Source organism: Hyla sarda, chromosome 3, assembly GCF_029499605.1.
Source record: "Hyla sarda isolate aHylSar1 chromosome 3, aHylSar1.hap1, whole genome shotgun sequence".
NCBI lineage: Eukaryota > Metazoa > Chordata > Amphibia > Anura > Hylidae > Hyla > Hyla sarda.
The window spans coordinates 176,933,887-176,957,067 of NC_079191.1; the positions used below are offsets into that span (position 1 = coordinate 176,933,887).

The window sequence follows — 23,181 nt, forward strand, 5'->3', positions numbered from 1 at the left end:
CTCATATGCCATCCTTACATCCCCTCCTTACATCCCGTCCTCACATCCCAACCTTTTATCCCATTCCCATATATCATCCTCATATGCTGTCCTCATATCCCATCCTTAGGCGAGTTGTGATGAAGATATTGTAAGCTGAAAATAGAAGGGGGCATGGCTTTGTGGGAGTGGGCATGATTTGCCTGCAAGACCAACGCACAAAGGGGTGGAACATAAAAAGGATGTGGCTTTGTGAGATAAGGAAAGGTATCCGGGGAGGGTGTGGCTTTCAAGCCAGACTTACACTCATCAGGAGATGAAGAGCGGAGCTTGTAATGTAAGGTACTGGAAGTCCCATATACTTGCATAGGACTTGAAACAAAAACCCCATCCTTCACGTAAGGGGGTAGGTTAGGGTAAATGTATTTATCCTATATATTTATTATATATATATATATTTATTTAACTTTTTCTTTCCCGTTTACGATGTTCCCTGTACGGGATCATTAAGATTATATTTTGATAGTTTGGATATTTACGCACAGGCCAATTCCAAATAGGTTATAAATTTTACGCTTTTTGGGGTAAAATGGGAAAAAGGGGCGATACATTTTTTTTATTGGGGTAGGTTTTTTTATTTAATTTTTTTTAACATTTATTTTACACTTTTTATGTACACATAAGGGGAAAATTTGTAGCAATCATTAGATTCCTATCACTTATCACTGCTATTAATATGCAAAGCAATGATTAGTATTATGAAAATCTTCTTCTCTGGTTTGATCCGATCAGCCAGATAGCACCCAGAAGCTGTGATCTGTATTGATCATGGAATCTGAGGGGTTAATGGCGGACATCACCGTGATCGCTGATGTCCACCATTACTGGCGGATCCCTGGCTGCTGATAGCAGCCGGGACCTGGCGTGCATGACGCGAGCACCAGTCCGATGCCCGCGACCATTGCAGAGCGTAAATGTATGTCATGGTGCGCTAAGTATTACGGCACGACGTCCATTGTAAGTTAAGGTGTTAAGTACCAGCCCACCAGGACGTACATTTACCTCCCATATCCTTAAGGGGTAAGGGGGGGGGGGGGGGGGGGGAAACAACACTTTTTTTTGTCGGAAAACCCCTTTATCTGAAAAATCACAAATCAATTCTCAAAGGGTTTCACTGCTATGGACACCATTTTTTACTACAGTGTCCAAAAATATTTTTCCCAGAGGTATTTATAACAAAGCATGTTCAGTTTCTCTTCTGCAATCTGCACATTTTCACGCACTTTTCAGATAGTAGGGAGCTGGCTTGCCGAACTTCCCTGCCTCCGTCCTGTACGCCACTCTATGTTTGTCCATCTTATGCATATTCCGTATTCTTCACCCTTATGTCCTAGTGATGTGAGTGAGAAAATTAATGAAACCAGCTCCAGCCTTCATTGCAGTGTAGAGAATTTGCATTCAAGCAACGGGGCGCATGGCTTCAAAACGGTGGGACCAATTTAAAGAAGCTGTCCAGCGATAAAAAATGCATCTGCCCGTTGGGACCCCACGATCTCCGGCATGGGGCTACAGCTCTACTCTGCTAATGAGAGTTTTGTACCCAGCATGTCAGCCGGACAAAACATCGCTTTTCGGCCTTTTGGCTGTAGTGTCTGTTCTTATCAGTTTTATTGGTGGATCAGACACCATCAATGTATGACTGGTGAGGATGGGTGCTGCATGGAGGAGGAAGGTGTACCGGGGCGCTCTGGGGCTGGTTTTCGACGGAAACAGCTCAACAGCTGCCCTGATGTGACCTGCTTCCTTCGGGTCTTGCCATGAGGCTGAGAGGGTCTAGAGCCGAGGTACTTTTGTGCCTTGGGGAGTGGCAACCCAGAGGTGCCAAAACTCAGAGAATGGGATCCGGCCGAATGTCCAGGCAGTAAACCTGCACACATTCACTTATTTATTTTTGTTCATTGTGTCACTTTTTGCGTCTTGTGTGTCCACAGGATTTGTCAGGATGCGGTAGCCCTTCTTGGTGTCCCTCCTGGCGGTCTAGGGGAGGTGTGTGTGGCCATCAGGTTCCGCACCTCCCTGCAAAAATCCCGGGTACTCCTGCATGGGCAAGGTACCGACCGTTTACGGCTCTGCAGGCAGATACCTTTGCTAATACCAAGGGGCATGCCAGGAGCATTTGTGGTCCTTTAGTAGTTTTGTCGAAAAGGGACATCAAACCTAAAACTTTGCAGGTAAGGTTTGTTGGGGGGGGGGGGGCTCTCTCCTGTAGGAGAAGGGCTTGCGATAGACCGCATCCTTTGTGCACGTTATTTTAATGTAACATATTTTGCACTTTTTCTTGCACCTTGGGTCATTCGTGAGCACATTCCTCGGCTTTTAAAAAGAAGTTAGCTGGACAAAACACTCCCCCTTGAGGCAAAGAGCGACAAACGCTGTGTCTCCGCCCCTCCAACAGAATCAATGGAGGGGCCATGTTTGGACCAGCTGACATGTTGGGTACAAGAAGTGATTTCCTGGAGCAGAGTTGGGGCCAGGGCTCTGTTTGGGAAATCGTGGGGGGTCCCAGTTGTCAGACACCTATTCATGTCATGCTATACATCATCTTTAAATGGGCACTGTCATGAAATCTAAAAATTGATATGTTGTAGTACTTAAGTACTACAACATATCTCTAATATACTTTAATTAAAAAAAGTGATTTTAAACAAGTTTAAAATCACTTTTAAATTCGGCCACTAGGGGTCGCCCTCCTAGTGGCTGAATGCATTCTGCAGTGACGTCACTACTGGATTTCGACTCATTTCAGCCTGGCAAATGAGTCGAAATCCAGTCACTGCGGTGCTCGCTCGCGCCTGTCAATCAGACAGGCGAGAGCGAGCACGCTGATAGCTGGGGCTGCGCGCATTGGCCAGCTCCACTGGCCTCGCCCCCCCCCCCCTTACCCTGTCCGGAGGCCGTTACCCTGTCCGGAGGCAGCTCATTGATCCTCTGGTAAGTCTTCCTCACTGGAGGAATGGGGTGGGGGAAGCGGGGTTCGGGGGAGTGCCGCCGCTCAGCACTAGAGGTATGGGGGTGGGGAGCGGGGTTCGGGAGAGCGCCGCCGCCGCCGCTGCTGCTGCTGCTGCTCCCGAAGTAGCACTGCTTATTGTTTTCACCACAGGGTGCCTCCAGCTTTTTCACCACTACAACTCCCAGAATGCCCTGACAGCCAGTAGATGTTAGGGCAAGCTGGGAGTTGTAGTGGTGAAACAGCTGGAGGCACCCTGTATAGTGAGCTAAGGGCGGAAGTGCCGGCTCCAGCAGGCATCAGTGACGTGGTGCCTGCTGGGGAAGTCTGCCTGGTAGTGAGCACACTACCAGGCAGACAAAAAGGGATTTTAATATAGTAAAAAAAAAATGTAAAGGGAGGGAGGGGGTTAGGGAGAGATGGGCAATAGGCAGGGACAGAAAGAAAGAAAAAATGGATGGTGGGAGCTACACTTTAAGTGAATTATACCTCAATGTACTCCTGTTTACCTGCAGTATAACCCAGTGTATTGGGTTTAGTGCGGCTGAACAGCCTGTCAGTATCCTTTTAAGACCATATCAAAGGCGTACATAGCCTTTAAAATTAGCTTTGGAGAAAAATAGTGAAGCTTTTGAATAGGTAAAGTGCTTACATGTAGATAAGGCAGAAAAATCAGCTGTCCCAGGGCGGCTTCCACTACGTGTGGGGGGTCTTGATAACAATTTCTGGATTCTGAAATAGCTTGAAGGATTGACTTGCGAAGTTAGGTTGTCTGGCCTGGTAAAAAGTAAATTAAATATTAAATAGCATCATGAAGAACGAATAACACAGAAGAGGACTGTGTCAGTGTTTTATATGTCTATTATAAGTATATGAGCATTGGACTTTACTAAACCCCCAAAATCTGTTTAACACTGTTACTGTGTCCCCTGGCACAACACCTTCCATAAATGATACAACAACATGCTTTCTAATCATGCAAACAAAAAAATCTAAGCAATATGTTACTCCATTCTTAGTTAATATCAGACACTAAAGCACATACACTGTATGCACAGCTCGGTGACTGCTGGGGGTTACAGGTCTCTGGAGAGGCTCATCAATGCTCTGCAGTATGCCAGGAAACATTTTCTTCTTTACTTTTAGTGTATGTGTCATGATCTACAGAGAGAGATAAAAACTTACAGGTGCTTTTTCTTAAAGAGCTATAAATCTTTTGTTATACATGTATTCAACATCAATAGATTAAACCATTTCAATCATAAAGTCTCTGCTATTTATCTCTATTTTATCTCTGGGCTGGGCCCTCCACTATGCCAAGCTATGCCATCTATTTTTTTGGTACACTTTACATGTCAGTGGACTCATTCTATAAACATGAAGTATGAATGATTCCTTTCTCCCAGTTACATGTTTGCACTAGTGTACTATATACTTTTACGTATTGGATTCCTGTAGTGCTGCATCACATGGCTTTCCTTTACAGCATGTCTTTTTGTCCTCTAAAATGCTATCCTATACTGAAACAAAGGTAGCTTCCCTTTTTTAAAGGGGTACTCCTCCCCTAGACATCTTATCCCCTATCCAAAGGATAGGGGATAAGATGTCAGATCACGGGGGTCTTGCCACTGGGGACTGCAGGACCCACCTGTTGCAGCTTCCAGCAGCGCTGGAGGCTCTCATCCTAACGCCTCCCGACCACGGTGACGGGAGATCGTGACGTCATGACTCCGCCACCGTGTGACATCACGCCCCGCTCCCTTAATGCAAGTCTATGGGAGGGGGCGCGGCGGCTGTCACGCCCCTTCCCATAGACTTGCATTGAGGGGCGGGGTGTGACATCCCATGGGGGAGGAGTGGTGACATCACAATCTCACGTTACCGTGGTCGTGAGCCGAAGCCTCCAGCGTTTCCAGAAGTCGCAACAGGTGGGTCCTGCAGCAGAGATCCCCGGGGTCCCCAGCGGCTGGACCCCTGCAATCTGACATCTTATTTCCTATCCTTTGGATAGGGGATAAGATGTCTAGGGGCGGAGTACCCCTTTAAGGAAATAAAAAGAGAATACTAACTGTAAAAATAGTTAGGAAGATAAAACTTTTGTGTGCAGTAAGATCAGCAGGAAGTAAAAACATGGTCAAGAGGAATTTTAACTTCTTCAAAGCCATTATGTGTAAATTCCACTGTACTCAATTATTGTTGGACAATAGCTGACCACATGACAACAGTATCCCTAAAAGGATTATTCCCATCTGATGGTATACTGGTAGAACACCTGCTCATCCTGAGAAGTAAGGCAGCATGCTAATATGTCTTACCTTCACAGAGGTGTCTCTCCCTCCCACTGAGAAGGAAACTACAGCATGGTGTCAACCAGTGCTGTCACCCCTTGTTTCTTAGGGTGTATATGCCATCACTACTGTAAGATAGGGATAAGCCTTCATATGTGCTACAATCTATACTACAACAGATGATACATACTCCGAGGTACTCTGAAGTCAGAAGCTTTTCCCCTGTTAGTTCTCCAGCCTGAGGTTGAATAACCTCATCTTTGTCTAAGTCTGCTTCCAGAACATCTTGTTCTTCCTGAATAAAAAAAAAAAAACAAGTCTACAGAACAGAAGTAGGTAACATAAATTCAACATATGTACAAACAAGTGTTTCACATGGAAAATTTCACATAGAATCCAAAATAAAAGGCCTTTATCACACTCGCACCAGTTTTTCTTTGAAGAAAAAAAGAGAAGACATTTCAGGGATGATTGTACATAAAATTGTCTGGCAAAGTTCCCAACGTCCTATAGTTTGAAAACCCTTAACCCTTAGTGGACTTACTGATACCCCCTTTTTTTTTTGCATAGTTTATTCAGCCGATGTCATAACATTTGTTGCTATTAATCCAATTTTGTTTTTCCCACCATAATTTGAGTCAATTTATTAACCCACACCCGATATGCCTATAAGCATTACTCACTTAACCCATTCTCTTATCGTTGGAAGTTTCCCATTCCCGTGCCCCATACATCTCTCATGCCATATATATTTAACCCCTTAAGGACGCAGGGTTTTTCCATTTTTGCATTTTAATTTTTTCCTCATCACCTTCTAAAAATCATAACGCTTTCAATTTTGCACATAAAATTCCATATGATGGCTTATTTCTTGCACCACCAATTCTACTTTGCAGTGACATTAGTCATTTCACCCAAAAATCCACGGCGAAACGGAAAGAAAATTAATTGTGCGACAAAACTGAAGAAAAAAAATTTCATTTTGTAACTTTTGGGGGCTTCCGTTTCTACGCAGTACATTTTTCGGTAAAAATAACACCTTCTCTTTATTCTGTAGGTCCATACGATTAAAATGATACCCTACTTATATAGGTTTGATTTTGTCCTACTTCGGAAAAAAAATCATAACTACATGCAGGAAAATTTATATGTTAAAAATTCTCTGACCCCTATAAACTTTTTTATTTTTCTACGTACGGACCGGTATGAGAGCTCATTTTTTGCGCCGTGTTCTGAAGTTTTTATCGGTACCATTTTTGTATTGATCAGACTTTTTGATCGCTTTTTATTCATTTTTTCCTGATATAAAAAGGGACCAAAAATACACTATTGACTGTGAGATTTAATTAACGATATATTTTTATAGTTCGGACATTTCCGCACGCGGCGATACCACAGTTTTTTTTTATAGGAAAAGGGGGGTGATTCAAACTTTTATTAGGGAAGGGGTTAAATAACTTATTTTTTTCACTTTTTTTTAGCAATGTTATAGCTCCCATAGGGACCTATAACACTGCACACACTGATCTCCTATGCTGATCCCTGCAAAGCCATAGCTTTGCACGGATCAGTGAGATAGGGGCTTAATTGCTCAAGCCTGTAGCTCAGGCTTGGAGCAATCAATAGTCGATTGGACGCCGCCGAGACAGGTAAGGAGACCTCTGCCTGTGTCCCAGCTGATCGGAACATCGCGATTTTATCGCGATGTCCCAATCAGCCTGACTGAGCTGCTGGGAAGCGTTTACTTTCGCTTTCAGACGCGGCGCTGTTAGCCCAGGGTCCCGGCTATGATTAGCAGCCGAGACCGACCCGGTGTGATGCCGAGACCAACCCGGCATGACCCCGTTTTAAACACCGGGAACGGGTGTAGAGGTACGCCCTACGTCCTTAAGGGGTTAATATAGCAGTATCTATTTTTTTTGTATCTATTTTTAGTATCTATCAGTATATATGCACTGTGGGTTGGTACTAGTATACAGGTTATATATAGTGGGGCAAAAAAGTATTTAGTCCGCCACCAATTGTGCAAGTTCCCCCACTTAAAAAGATGAGAGAGGCCTGTAATTTTCATCATAGGTATACATCAACTATGAGAGACATAATGAGGAAAAAAATCCATAAAATCACATTGTCTGATTTTTAAATAATTTTTTTGCAAATTATGGTGGAAAATAAGTATTTGGTCACCTACAAACAAGCAAGATTTCTGGCTCTCACAGACCTGTAACTTCTTCTTTAAGAGTCTCCTCTGTCCTCCACTCATTACCTGTATTAATGGCTCCTGTTTGAACTTGTTATCAGTATAAAAGACACCTGTCCACAACCTCAAACAGTCACACTCAGAACTCCACTATGGCCAAGACCAAAGAGCTGTCGAACGACACCAGAAACAAAATTGTAGACTTGCACCAGGCTGGGAAGACTGAATCTGCAATAGGCAAGCAGCTTGGTGTGAAGAAATCAACTGTGGGAGCAATTATTAGAAAATGGAAGACATACAAGACCACTGATAATCTCCCTTGATCTGGGGCTCCATGCAAGATCTCACCCCGTAGTGTCAAAATGATCACAAGAACAGTAAGCAAAAATTCCAGAACCACACAGGAGATCTAGTGAATGACCTGCAGAGAGCTGGGACCAAAGTAACAAAGGCTACCATCAGTAACACACTACGCCGCCAGGGACTCAAATCACGCAGGCCCCCTGCTTAAGCCAGTACATGCCATGTCCAGGCCCGTCTGAAGTTTGCTAGAGAGCATTTGGATGATCCAGGAGAGGAATGGGAGAATGTCATATAGTCAGATGAAATTAAAGTAGAACTCTTTGGTAAAACTCAACTCGTCATTTTTGGAGGAGAAAGAACACAATACCTACTATGAAGCATGGGAGTGGAAACATCATGCTTTGGGGCTGTTTTTCTGCTAAGGTCCATGTAATGGAAAGAATGAATGGGGCCATGTATAGTGAGATTTTGAGTGAAAACATGGAGAAATGGGCCAAAATACCAGCAACTGTGTGTGAAAACCTTGTGAAGACTTACAGAAAACATTTGACCTCTGTCATTGCCAACAAAGGGTATATAACAAAGTATTGAGATGAACTTTTGTTATTGACCAAATACTTATTTTCCACCATAATTAGCAAATAAATCCTTTAAAAATCAGACAATGTGATTTTATGGATTTTTTTCTCATTATGTCTCTCATAGTTGAGGTATACCTATGATGAAAATTACAGACCTCTCATCTTTTTAAGTGGCAGAACTTGCACAATTGGTGGCTGACTAAATACTTTTTTGCTCCACTGTACCTATTGATGTTTTTAAAATGCACACATATACCTATAGACAGGGCTACATATAAGCATAATACATGTTGTATTTAGTAAGACTCGATGACTCCCATGTCCCAGCTTACAAGGAGTGTTATCTTGGAAGAAGAAAGACGAGCTGGAGCTCTCATGTGCTCCACTGTCTGGACACTGGCCTCTGGGATGTGCACTGCCGGAAGAGTTTTCAGGGTGGTACAAAGCGATCAGCTGGCTCTTAAGAGTGGTGCGCACTGTGCCTCCTGCAGATCCTTACCAGCACTGGCTACATATTCCAGGACATGCCAGGCCTCAGGTCACTGGGATGCACCACCTGGGAGCCAGCCACATCATGGAATGCCTGGGTTTACTGACAAATATCCCTTTCATACAGCTAAATAGCCAGAAACATCCTTAGTTAAGGTGAGGACTTTGCTATATTGAGTCTATGCTATCCTAGCTCATAAGCCCCCTGAATTTTGGCATCAATACCCACCATAATGTGATTTTATTGTTAATTCTACATCTCAGACTCCGTACCTTTACTACATGGGCCAGTATGTGTGGACATACACTGCTTGTCATTTGGATTTAGCAAGTGTAGGGCTTATTTGATACACTGTGATTTCTGTGATATCTTTATCCATATTTTGCCCTAATATGTCGGCTATATCTTTTATACTGTGATATTGATGTTGTAAGCATTTATTGCTTCCTTTTCTCCAGTGCATGTTCCATTCTGTATGTAATGGAGCTGTAATAGCTTATCCAGCAAAGCACTCGGAAAGAAGCAGGGATCAAACAGGTGCTTCGCTCAATCATGCAGTTTACTGAAACATTGAGAAAGAAACTGCCACTAAATGCCACTCCTCTTCCCTTTAATAAGCTTTTTAGAAGATGCCACTTTCCCCTATTTATTTCAATGTCATACCTGCGGTAGTGTAACAGGAACCTCTCACAAGCTAAGTAAATTAAGTAAAAACAGGAAAACAATTCTTAAACATATATTGCAATTAAAACAAAAGACACCTAAAATTAACCCCTTAACGACAACGTACGTAAATGTACGTCCTGATGCGGTGGAACTTATCGCACCAGAACATATGTTTCATGCATCATGCATGGCAGGTCCCGGCTGCTATCAGCAGCCAGGGACCCGCCTGTAATGGCGGACATAAGCGATTGCTCTGATGTCCACCATTTACCCCTAAAATACTGTGATCAATACAGATCACAACATCTGCCGCAATGTGGTCATTTAAATGGATGAGCAGATCGCCCGTGGCGCTACCACGGGGATCCGATCATCGAACATGGCAGCTGGAGGTCCCCTTACCTTCTCTGGCTGTCAGCCCGGGGTCTTCTGCTCTGGTCTGAGATCGAGCAGACCAGAGAAGAAGATCGCCGATAATACTGATCAGTGCTATGCCTATGCATAGCCCCGTTCAGTATATGCAATCGACTGATTGACTATAAAAGTAAAAAAATAAATAAATAAAGTGTGAAAAAGACCCTCCCCCAATACAAATTTTATTGGCCCCTTTTTCCTATTTTAATATATTATTAAACATATGCGGTATCGCCGCTTGCATAAATGTCCGCACTATCAAAATATAATGTAAAAGATCCCGTATGGTAAATGGCTTAAACATAAAAAAAAATGATATACACACACATACATATACATATATATATATATATATATATGTGTGTGTGTGTGTGTGGGTATATATATATATATATATATATATATATATATATATATATATATATATATATGTGTGTGATGCTTTTTTTTTTTTTTTTTTTTTTTAAATGAGCCCTCATCCTGCCCCATATACGTAATGATGAGAAAGTTATCAGTGGTCAAAATACAGCAATTCTAAACATACTAACTTACCTAAAAAAGTTTGAGATTTTATTTTTTTAAGTGGTACAATAATAGAATAGACTCACAGAATAAAGAAAACATGTCATTTTTACCATAAAGTGTACAGTGTGAAAACAAAACCGTCCAAAATTTGCTAAATTGCGGTTTTCTTTTTAATTTCCCCAAATAAATAATATTTTTTTGGTTACGCCGTACATTTTATGGTAAAATGAGTGATGTCATTACAAAGTACAATTGGTTACGCAAAAAACAAGCCCTCATATGGGTCTGTGGATGGAAATATAAAAGAGTTATGATTTTTAGAAGGCGAGGAGGAAAAAACGAAAATGCGAATAACGAATAATTTTTTTTTAAATCTACTGGTGCCAGAAAGTTAAAACAGATTAGTAAATTTACTTCCATTAAAAAATCTTTACCCTTCCAGTACTTTTTAGCAGCTGTATTCTACAGAGAAAAGTCTTTTCTTTTTGAATTTCTTTTTTGTCTTGTCCACAGTGCTCTCTGCTGACACCTCTGTTCGTATCAGGAACTGTCCAGAGCAGCATAGGTTTGCAATGGGGATTTTCTCCTGCTCTGGACAGTTCCTGATACGGGCATCAGGTGTCAGCAGAGAGCACTGTAGACAAGACAAAAAAGAAATTTAAAAAGAAAATAATTTCCTCTGTAGCATACATCTGATAAAAAGTACTGGAAGGGTAAAGATTTTTTAATAGAAGTCATTTACAAATCTGTAAAACTTTCTGGCACCAGTTGATTTAAAAAAATCAAGGATGTTCTGGAACGTCCCCGCACCCTGGGCTTTAAAGGCTCCCACCATCCTATTTTTTTTTTTTTTCTAGCCCGTTCCCCCCCGCTACGGCACTAGCCCGTTCCCTCCTCCCCCCCTCCCCGCCCCACATACCCCGTTCCCTCATTACACTTGCAGTTACTGCAGAGTCCAGCAGCGGGCGTGCAGGGACAGCGGCGAAAACGAGGCGGATGTGGCGATGTGCGGGAGGAGTGGCTGGGGAGCCAATGCGCTCGCTCCCGCCTGTCTGATTGACAGGCAGGGAGCGAGTGCAGCCTAACTGAAAAAGGACTGATTGCCACTCCAAAATCAGTCCTTTTTCAGTAGCCGGTTTTTAAATGTAAATTAAACCTTTTTAATGAAAAAAAAAAATTATAAAGTATATTAGAGATATGTTGTAGTACATAAGTACTACAACATATCCAAAAATTAAGTTGGTGACAGTGCCCATTTAAGGACCAAGTTCCAGAACGTCCTGGTGTTTCTCCGGTCTCTGTCGCATGCCGGGCAGAGATCGGAACGGCATTCCTGCTGAAATCCTTCAGCAGGCATGCCGTGCAAATGCCGAGGGGGGTCGACCCCCCCCCCCCATGTCGGCGATCGCAGAAAATCGCATGTCAATTCAGACATGCGATTTTCTCCTATTCCGGGCTGATCGGGTCTCTGGTGACCTGATCACCCGGAAAATTGTGATGATCTGACCTGTCAGTGACAGCCCAGATCATCCTGAAGGGTAGGAGTGAAGTCGCAATGCTGCGATTTCCTCCTATCCCCTGCCATTGGCCCGTTCTGGCACCCCTTGATGTCGAGGGGATCGTGGGAAGATGATGGAGGTCGGTACCTGCAGGAGAAGATACCTGGAGACCCCGATCTTTGCTGGAGACTGCTGGATCCTGGGTCAGGTAGGGAAACTACTGTGGGGGAGGGGGGAATTGAATGTGAAAGTAAAGTGATCTTTACTGTGGCAATCACTAGGAAGGCCAAACTGCAACTCCCACCATGCCCAGACAGCCAAAGGCTGTCTGGGCATGTTGGGAGTTGTAGTTTTGCAACATCTGGAGGGTCACAGTTTGGAGACCACTGTTACAGTGGTGCCAAAACGGTAGCCCTCCAGATGTTGCCAAACTAAAACTCTCAGCATGACTAGACTGCCCAGGCATGCTGGGAGTTGTAGTTCTGTAACATCTGTCCCTTCAGATTTAGCAATTTTCATGACATTTTTGAAAATTGCTGCTTTACTTTGAAGCCCTCAAATTTTTTCAAAAAGCAAAAATATGTCCATTTTATGATGCCAACATAAAGTGGACATATTGTGTTTGTGAATAAAAATAAAATGTATTGGGAATATCCATTTTCCTTACAAGCAGAGAGCTTCAAAGTTAGAAAAATGCTAAATTTTCAAAATTTTCATGAAATTTAGGGATTTTTCACCAAAAAAGGATGCAAGTAACGCCGAAAATTTACCACCAAAATAAAGTAGAATATGTCATGAAAAAAAAAAACTTGGAATCAGAATGATAACTAAAAGCTTTCCAGAGTTATTAATGTTTAAAGTGACAGTGGTCAGATGTTCAAAAAACGCTCTGGTCCTAAGGTGTAAAATGGCCTGGTCCTTAAGGGGTTAATGCCTCACAATTTGTTTTTGATTTGAAGTTTAGATCTACTTTTAATACTGGTTCTTTAGATAACGATTGGCCAAAAAAAGATTTGCACTAATCCTCGAGTCATTGGTCAGGAACAATGATTTCTTTCGCTGTGCACCTGGAAGTAATGAGGCTTCTCACTGTTGGTGTTAAATAAATCTGTAAGATTCTATACATTAATATAATAATAACATTAATGGAAGATTAAAGTTTTCAGTCAGTTCCAGAGGGATCTGGACAGTGACACTATTTTCACAATTTAGCCACTGTACAGCACCACAATGGATTTGAAACAAAGCCATTAACCCCTTAAGGACTCAGCCCATTTGGGCCTTAAAGGGGTAGTCCAGCGCTGAAAAACTTATCCCCTATCCTAAAGATAGGGGATAAGTTTCAGATCATGGGGGGTCCGACCGCTGATGCTCCCCGCGATCTCCTGTACAGGGCCCCGGCTCGCTGGCCAGACAGCGGGTGTCGCACTAAATGGCGTCTGACATGCCCCCTCAATACATCGTTATGGCAGAGCCGGAGATTGCCAAAGGCAGCGCTCCGTGGTCAACACGCCCCCTTCCCGCGCTGCCGGGGCCCCGTACAGGAGATCGCAGGGGGGGCCCTAGCGGGCAGACCCCCCGCGATCTGAAACTTATCCCCTATCCTTAGGATAGGGGATACGTTTTTCAGCATTGGATATCTCCTTTAAAGGGGTACTCCGGCGCTTAGACATCTTATCCCATATCCAAAGGATAGGGGATAAGATGCCTGATCGCGGGGGTCCCGCCGCTGGGGACCCCGTGATCTTGTACGCTGCACCCTGTTAAAATCCGTCCCCGGAGCATGATCGCTCCGGGTCTGATTACTGTCGATCACGGGGCCGGAGCGATGTGATGTCAAGCCTATGGGAGGGGACTGATTTAAACGGGGTGCGGTGTGCAAGATCACGGGGTTCCCAGCGGTGGGACCCCCGCGATCAGGCATCTTATCCCCTATCCTTTGGATAGGGGATAAGATGTCTAAGCACTGGAGTACCCCTTTAAGGACAATTTTATTTTTACGTTTTTTCCTCCTCGCCTTCTAAAAATCGTAACTCTTTTATATTTTCATCCACAAACTAGTATGAGGGCTTGTATTTTGCCTTTGTAATGACATCACTCTTTTTACCATAAAATGTATGGCGCAACCAAAAAATACTATTTGTGTGGGGAAATTGATAAGAAAACCACAATTTTTGCAAATTTTGGAAGGTTTTGTTTTCATACTGTACATGTTTTCTTTATTCTGTGGGTCAATACAATTAAAATGATACCCATGTTATATGCTTTTCTATTATTATACCGCTTGAACAAAAACCCCAAATTTTTTAACCAAATTAGTGCGTTTAAAATCCCTCTATTTTGATGATCTATAACTTTTTCATTTTCCGTATATAGGGCGGTACGAGGGCTCATTTTTTGTGCCGTCATCTGTACTTTTTATTGATACCACATTTGCATATATAAAACTTTTAGATCATTTTTTATAAAAAAGCAGCATTTTTGGACTTTTTTAAAAAATTTTTTATGTTTACGGCATTCACCGTACAGGATCATTAACATTATATTTTGATAGCGTGATTATATTTTGATAGCAGTTTTATACTCTTTTTGGGGCATTTTTATTGGGGGAGGGGATTTTTCCCTTTTTTTTTTTTTACTTTTTACCTTTTTTTTAAATTTATTTATTTATTTTTTTACACTTTTTATGTCCCCATAGGGAACTATCTATAGCAATCATTTGATTGCTAATACTGTTCGGTGCTATGCATAGGACATAGCACTGATCAGTATTATCGGCTATCTCCTGCTCGTGTCTGCTCGGTCTCAGACCAGAGCAGGAGATGCCGGGAGACGGAGGCAGGTGAGGGGACCTCCGTCCGGCATTACAGATGATCGGATCGCCGCGGTAGCCCTGCGGTCGATCCGATCATCTATTTTAACATGCGCATTGCCACAGATGCGGTGATCTGTACCGATCATGGCATCTGAGGGGTTAATGGCTGACATCCGCGTGATCACGGATGTCGGCCATTACCAGCGGGTCCCCGGCTGCTGATAGCAGCTGGAACCTGCCGTGTATGACGCGAGCACCGCTTCGATGCTCGCGGTCATACACAGGACGTAAATTTTCGTCCTGGTGCGCGAAGTACTGCCAAACCAGGACGTACATTTATGTCCGTGGTCGTTAAGGGGTTAAATATATATATATATATATATATATATATATATATTTATTTATTTTTTTTATTTTAAGTATCTATTATATCAGGTCCAGCATCCTGTATTTAAAACCTAGGTTAGGAGAATTTACAGGGAAACTCTGAGAACTATGAGAACTACGATTGGAGGGACAATTTATACCAACCACAAAAAAAATTACACAATAACCAAAATGGTCACAAAATCCCTACTTTCCCAAACACTAACTAATGGTAAAACTGTAATCATTAGTTGCAGGTTAACGTGGTGTGTGTCCAATGTGTTAATATGTATCACACTAGTATCAACAATGGCCACAGCTGCTAAATAGGTGTAAACAACAAAGGTCAGGACATCACTGCAGATTCAGTCCAACACTGAGGACTAGAATAACACACACCAACTCTTTTAGAACGCTCTAAACACCCCCCTGAACATGATTCCCCACAGCTTGGTAGCAGGCAATGACAGACAAAATGCTGTGCTGGCGATGAAATAACCTCCCTTGGTAACCGCATTAAGAAAATGACCCAATTAGTGCCTAGACACAGAAATCAAAAGCATGATGGACCTATCACACAGCATATATCTAGTAGATGTACATACATACCATCTTATCGCCTAGATGGTTACCCGGACCACTGTGATGCTGCCACGTATAACATAGGGATAGGAGAACTCAGCTAGACATGCCACCGTATAATTAGACACGATGCACAAACAAACTGTACATGATGTGCCTCTAGACCACAGAAGGGGATTACACAAGTCCCGAAGGTCTGCGCACTGAAGGACTGCGCAAGAACTTAGGATATGCGCAGGAAGTGTTTACATCCCTAAAGATTACTGATAGTTGGTCAGTTTTACTATACACATCATCTTGAATACTTAATAAAGAATAGAAAGGTAAGTATATATTTGTATCTCACATATACAATGGATTAGGAACAAATGCCATTATTTATTGTTGGAGTTCATCATAAATACATGAAATATGTTGTAAATATAAAAAAAATGAATAATAGAACAACTATACATGGCATCTGACTGCTGTCTTATTAGAATATGAACCTGTTATTAAGTCCAAGGTTTTTTATTAATTATATACACTCCTACTTCATCCTATTGATTGTATAGGGATCTATTAGCCAGGTAAGTATGTGCATCCCCTATAACGTTTATAATTATATATTATAGTCACAATTGCCCTCGTCTTTATTATACATATAGTGCTCATTAATATCCCACCTAGGTGTAAATCAGTTATATAGTACTCTCAAAGCTTAATGAAAAGGATATTACTCAAAAAGTGTCGTATATTGGATAGCGGTCACTTGTTATTTTACAACCGGGTAAGTATATATGTTACAGAACATAATGTGACTGGATGCACATGGTAAGTGAGCTTTTACACCTGTTCACACTGGTGTGGTGCTGTGCGGAGTCCATTGCTTCCCCGGTGCGGTGTCTGTGGGGAGATGTGGCCCTGGGACTGGTTTGAGTGGCATTGGGGCTGCTCTGCCAGTGGTTTGTTCCCCCTGTGGGCACCGGTGGTGGTTGCCACTCAGTGCGGCGGCATTTTATGCTAGGGATGTTAGGGACCCGCTACTAACAGGTGGCTGTGACGTGGCTAGTATCATAAAGTACACTATTTTAATAAATGTTGCTGAGAAGCCTTAGATCATTGTGCATGTTGTGGATGTGCGACCATGTCTGTTTTCTCTATTTTAATTCACGTTACAGAACATAATGCAACATTAATCAGAAAACTTTTACGGGCAAAAACAACCTCAAGGACTTATTAAATGAAACCAAAAAGCAGGCTATGGGACTAATAATTTAAATCATATTAATAGTGATGTTCCCATTATGCTTACTATGAGAAGTATTGATCATATTGGACAACAACAAAAAAATGTAAATTATTTTACCATTGAAAAAATGGACTATACCGTCTCCCCATATGATCCAAAAATAGAGAAACCTAAATCTAGTGATCCACAATTATATACGAACTAAAAGAAAATACCACATGTACAGAAAACAACCTATTAGGAGTCTGCATGATAGACCACACATCTCTTATCGTGTATATGGGTCATTTATGAGGTGCCAACTTAGGCTGTGTTAGTCAAAATCATAAATATCAAAATAATAAGAATAGGCAGTGAGTGCTTATAGGAACGCTAAGAAGGTAAATCCTTCACTAAGTCCTGTGGGACGCGAACTATGTAACTGGTAGCTTCAATGCATATTAGTTGGAGCAATATTTTCATTAAAGGGGTTATCCAGGAAAAAACTTTTTTTTATATATCAACTGGCTCCAGAAAGTTAAACAGATTTGTAAATTACTTCTATTAAAAAATATTAATCCTTTCAGTACTTATGAGCTTCTGAAGTTAAGGTTGTTCTTTTCTGTCTAAATCCTCTCTGATGACACCTGTCTTGGGAAACGCCCAGTTTAGAAGCAAATCCCCATAGCAAACCTCTTCTAAACTGGGCATTTCCCGAGACAGGTGTCATCAGAGAGGATTTAGACCGAAAAGAACAACCTTAACTTCAGAAGCTCATAAGTACTGAAAGGATTAAGATTTTTTAATAGAAGTAATTTACAAATTTGTTTAACTTTCTGGAGCCAGTTGATATATATAAAAAAGTTTTTTCCTGGAATACCCTTTTAAGCTTTGAGAGTACTATATAACTTATTTACACCTAGGAGGGATCTTGATGAGCACTATATGCATAATATAGACCTTGGCGCTTGTGACTATAATACATAATTGTAAACGTTATATGGGATACACATACTTACCTGGCTAATAGATATGTGTTGATAGGTCCCCTATACAAATCAATAAGATGAAGTAGGAGTGTATATAATTAATAAAAAACCTTGGACTTAACAGGTTCCTATTCTAATAAAATACAGCAGTCAGATGCCATGTATAGTTGTTCGATTATTGATTTTTTTATAATTACAAAATTTTTTATGTATTTATGATGAACTCCAACAAAAAATAATGGCATTTGTTCTTAATCCATTGTATTTTTTAGATACAAATATATACTTACCTTTCTATTCTATACTAAGTATTCAAGATGATGTGTATAGTAAAACTGACCAACTATCAGTAATCTTTCGGGATGTAAACACTTCCTGCGCATATCCTAAGTTCTTGCGCAGTCCTTCAGTGCGCAGACCTTCGGGACTTGTGTAATCCCCTTCTGTGGTCTAGAGGCACATCATGTACAGTTTGTTTGCACATTGTGTCTAATGATACGGTGGCACGTCCAGCTGAGTTCTCCTATCCCTATATTATACGTGGCAGCATCACAGTGGTCCGGGTAACCAGCTAGGTAAGTATTTAATATCAGGTGAATAGTGAAATGGACCAACTAACAGAATATGTGCAGAAAGTCTTCACATCCAAAAAGATTACTAAGTTCTTGCACAGCCTTTACTGTACAGACCTTTGGGACATGCGTGATCCCCCTCTGTGGTCTAGCGTAACATCATGTACACGTTTTTGCGCATTGTGTCAAATGACGCGGTGGCACATCCAGCTGAATTCTCCCATCCCTATGGTATATGTGGCAGCATCACAGTGGTGTGGGTAACTAGTGTGGTGATAGGATGATATGGATGCCCATCAATTAGATATATGCTTTGTTACCATCATGCTTTTGATTGCTGTGTCTAAGCACTGATTGGGTCATTTTCTTAATGAGGTTACTAAGGGAGATTATTAAATCCCCAGCATAGCGTTTTGTCTATCCTAGCCCGCTACCTCTGGACAAAGCCACAGCTGTGATGAATCCTGTTCAGTGGGGCTGTGTAGAGTGTTATAAGAGTTGGTGCTTGTTATCCTAGTTCTGTGTCAGATCTGCAGTGAAGTCCTGACTTTTTAGAGAGCTGATAATAACTGAGCAGGACTGCCCACATGACTACTTAGCCCAGAATGAGCAGAAAACTCCATGAATAAATGACAAGTTATACTGGAAATTTTCATTTAGTTTGTCTGTCTTGACATGTGTGTTGGGATTTCTGGATGGATTGGATGAGGATGGTGGCTTGTATATTGGTATTAGTAGGATTTTGTACCAGGCTCATAAATTGATTTCACGGCATTGGTTGCAGGCTTCCCCACCTACCATATCCGAACTTCTTGTAAAACTAAATCATATCATCAGACTGGAAAAGGGTGTATATCTTAAGAGAAAAGCTATGCGTAAATGTGAGACAATATGGGGTCAGTAGATAGATGGTTTGTCTTCCACATACTTTTGGAGAAATCCGATGGAGGTGTTTCTGGGGGGTCTAATCACTGATGTTGTCTGCGTTTTGCTTGTAGACTATTCTCATCATCTTTATACTCCCGTTTTGTGTCTGCTTTTGAATGTTACTCACTTTTTGAGTCTCTGTTTTCTGTGTAGGGGTTCCGTGTACACCTTATTGTTGCCCCCTTTCCTGTACTACCTGGTACTGGTTTTTTCCTTTCACCTGGAGATTGTGCATATTATTTGGGTATGCTTTTTGATTTTCTTATGCCTTTTGCCTAGGGGGATACTCCTCCATACTGCACCATGTTATCTCTGGCATGGTTATTACTGTATTATCTACTATGAAAGACGGACACGGGGTGGGGGGGGGGGGGTAGGGTCTCTGTGTGGGTGGAATGGGTTATCTGGGTTTGTATGTTTTTTGTTTCTGTATGTTGTTTTACCAAAAAAAAAGTTTAATAAAAACGTTCTGATTTAAAAGCAAATCTATACATCAATCTGCTCAGCTCCTTCCGCTCTATAAAAAGCCACCTGCAGATTAGACTGTATTTTCAACATGACTGGATCCACACAGATATTTTGTCAAGTCTAGCTTAATAAAAAATAAATAAAAATAAAAAGTCTACCTAAACCAGACTTGGACTCCTCTGAATATAGTAATGTGGAGGACAGCACTCACCTCTTCATCTTCCACGTCTTCATTATCATCAGACTCTGCACCTTCATCAAATTTTTCTTCTGGCACAAAATAATTTGAAATATTGTCAGACTATTCATTTTACAAGAAACCTATTGACTACAATGCTTCCAGTACTTATGTTGTAAATAACTATACTGTTTCTATGTTTACTATAGTAACATGTTGTACATACAACGGGGAATTTCCAGGCATAACCTGCACCTAACTGTTTGGTTTCTACAAAGAAAATAACCTAGAAACAGTGGACTCAAGAAAGATTATGTGAATCAGTATCATAGCCAGCAAAACTTTACGAAAAAGGAACAGACGCAATCCTTCACCTATAAATGGACTGGTTTTGTACCTTCTATAAAATATATACCTGAGTTGAGCTGCCGTATGATGAACTCAATCTGACGGTTCATATCTCTGTTTCCTTCCTTAATAAAACATCGCAGAACTTCCTGCATCCCCTAGAAATTCACATAACATATATATATAATGAGATATAATACTTAAAACAGTGTGAATAAAACAAATGTGATTTCCAACTGATAACATGATAACATGTAGACTTCTGTTCTCCTACATTTCTGGTTTAAGAACAGTTTAGTAGAGTTCTCTTTTGCAGACTGATTAAAAAAAGATTAAACATAAAAACACAAAAATGTGCATAGGCTACGTTCACACTGCATTTTTGTGCTTACATTTAACGAATAAGAATTTTATTACTTTATAGCATATTGCAAGGTCATGCCATAACAGTATGATAAGTGGGTGTCTGACTGTGGTTTTGTATTTTTTTCTAACTATTAAAGGGGTTATCCAGTGGAATTAGTTAATTTCTTATTGTCCCCAGGCTGCATACAAAAATAAGAAACACTTTAACTCGCTATCCGCTGTCTCCTTGTAGCTACGGCACCAGGGCGTCCCATTCCCAGCCAGTCTCTTCTGGCAGTCTGCTTCACCGGAGCCAGCCGAATCTGTAGATGTGACATCCCGTTTCAGCCAGTGATTGGCGAGCGGCCCTGTCAGTTCCCCCGGCTGTAAACGCTATGCTCTGCAGCTCGGGGGGAAACAAAGTCACCCGCCATGGACGCCTAGATAGCAGAGCTACAAGAAAGTGGCAGAGGGGGAGTTTAAGTGGTTTTTAACTTTGTATGCAGCCTGAGGACAATAAGAAATTAACTAATTCCACTGGATAACCCTTTTAATGCGAACTTCTACACTTAACAACATAGATGTGTTCTCTTGTTGTAGTATCTCACCATGGCTCTGGCTTCTTCTCGTATTGTAGAAACAGCAAGGATACTATAGAGAGCTCCATTCACATACGGCCGTATCTATATAAAAGTACAAAAGAAATGTGTTCTGTAAATAATGGGTTATGTTTAAATCCTGAAGGAATTAAAATCCATATTATTATTCCTGTCCAGATGTGAGCGGATTGACTCATCGGCAATAGCTAGGCTTGGGGGGGGGGGGGGGGGGGGGGGGGGGGGAAGTCCTTTGTATGCCTTTTAATTCATAAAAACATGCTGAAAACAGGGAAAGGTGAATATGTCTTATAGCAGACTAGCTGAATTCAAAGTCACCTCAATGTTTCTAAAAGTACAAAATGTAAAAGTTCAAAGCTATCAATGTCATAATACATGTATACAATACCAGACCTAAGTATCAGGGAGCTTAGCTACTTCTCTTGTCTCAAACACTGAGATTTTTGGCCTTCAAAACCCACTAAATTGAACAAAGGTTCAAAATATGGATATTTTGTGTTTATAGCTGGTATGACTGGGTTGGTAAAAGTATGCTTTGGTACTTGTCAGTCAATTATCTGACAAGGAGACATCTATAAGATGAGACAAAAGATAGAATTATGTCTAACATATAATACAGGGGTTTAGGAACAACCCAGAATGGTAGTTTTGTCCTCCCCAGCTGGGATTTCTTTCCAATAGAAGAAAGAAAAACAAAGTGCTTACTATTACAGTTTTTCCTTATTTCATACCCTTTCATTACTTATATATGTCATTTTATTACATCTTTTTTGTAACTTTTTAAGCAAAATACTTTGGGATATTAAAGGGAAACTCCAAGCGGATTGTACAGAAAGAATTGACATTTTCATTCTTTCTGACTAGTCCGGAATTTGAATTGAATGAAAACAATGGGAATCTGCGCAACCAAATTTCAGAGCTGAATTTTTCTTTGATCACGGTAGAGGGTAGGTGTCTGATCACTCGGAGTGCTGTACTCTGCTGTCTCCTGCCCTCCCATAGAGAATGCACGGTGGAGGGGTGTTGACCTTGCTTCATGCAGGAGGGGAGCTTGGGCACCATTTAACCCCTTAAGGACGCAGGACGTAAATGTACGTCCTGGTGCGGTGGTACTTAACGCACCAGGACGTACATTTACGTCCTGTGCATAACCGCGGGCATCGTAGCGATGCCCGTGTCATGTGCGGCTGATCCCGGCTGCTGATCGCAGCCAGGGACCCGCCGGCAATGGCCGACGCCCGCGATCTCGCGGGCGTCCGCCATTAACCCCTCAGGTGCCGGATCAATACAGATCCCGGCATCTGCGGCAGTGCGCGATTTGAATGAATGATCGGATCGCCCGCAGCGCTGCTGCGGGGATCCGATCATTCAGAACGCCGCACGGAGGTCCCCTCACCTTCCTCAGTCCGGCTCCCGGCGTCTCCTGCTCTGGTCTGAGATCGAGCAGACCAGAGCAGAAGATCACCGAAAACACTGATCTGTTCTATGTCCTATACATAGAACAGATCAGTATTAGCAATCATGGTATTGCTATGAATAGTCCCCTATTCAAGTGTAAAAAAAAAAATATGTAAAAAAATGTAAAAGTAAAAGTTAAAAAAAAAGTGAAAAATCCCCTCCCCCAATAAAAAAGTAAAACGTCCGTTTTTTCCTATTTTACCCCCAAAAAGCGTAAAAAATTTATTTTATAGACATATTTGGTATCGCCGCGTGCGTAAATGTCCGAACTATTAAAATAAAATGTTAATGATCCCGTATGGTGAACGGCGTGAACGAAAAAATAAAAAATAAAGTCCAAAATTGCTTCTTTTT

At 41.6% G+C, this 23,181-nt stretch overlaps 1 protein-coding gene across 3 annotated transcripts in view; it reads right to left on the reverse strand.

The window, feature by feature from the left end:
• Positions 1-23,181, reverse strand: part of ARMC9 (armadillo repeat containing 9) — a 139,712-nt gene that overhangs the window by 4,553 nt on the left and 111,978 nt on the right. For all 3 annotated transcript variants that reach the window (XM_056565556.1, XM_056565557.1, XM_056565558.1), the window contains exons 17-22: positions 21,361-21,435; positions 20,475-20,565; positions 20,093-20,151; positions 5,465-5,569; positions 4,032-4,147; positions 3,639-3,763 (exon numbers count right to left, since the gene is read on the reverse strand). In XM_056565556.1, the coding sequence (XP_056421531.1) occupies positions 3,639-3,763; positions 4,032-4,147; positions 5,465-5,569; positions 20,093-20,151; positions 20,475-20,565; positions 21,361-21,435 (571 nt within the window). The remainder of the gene's footprint in view (positions 1-3,638; positions 3,764-4,031; positions 4,148-5,464; positions 5,570-20,092; positions 20,152-20,474; positions 20,566-21,360; positions 21,436-23,181) is intronic.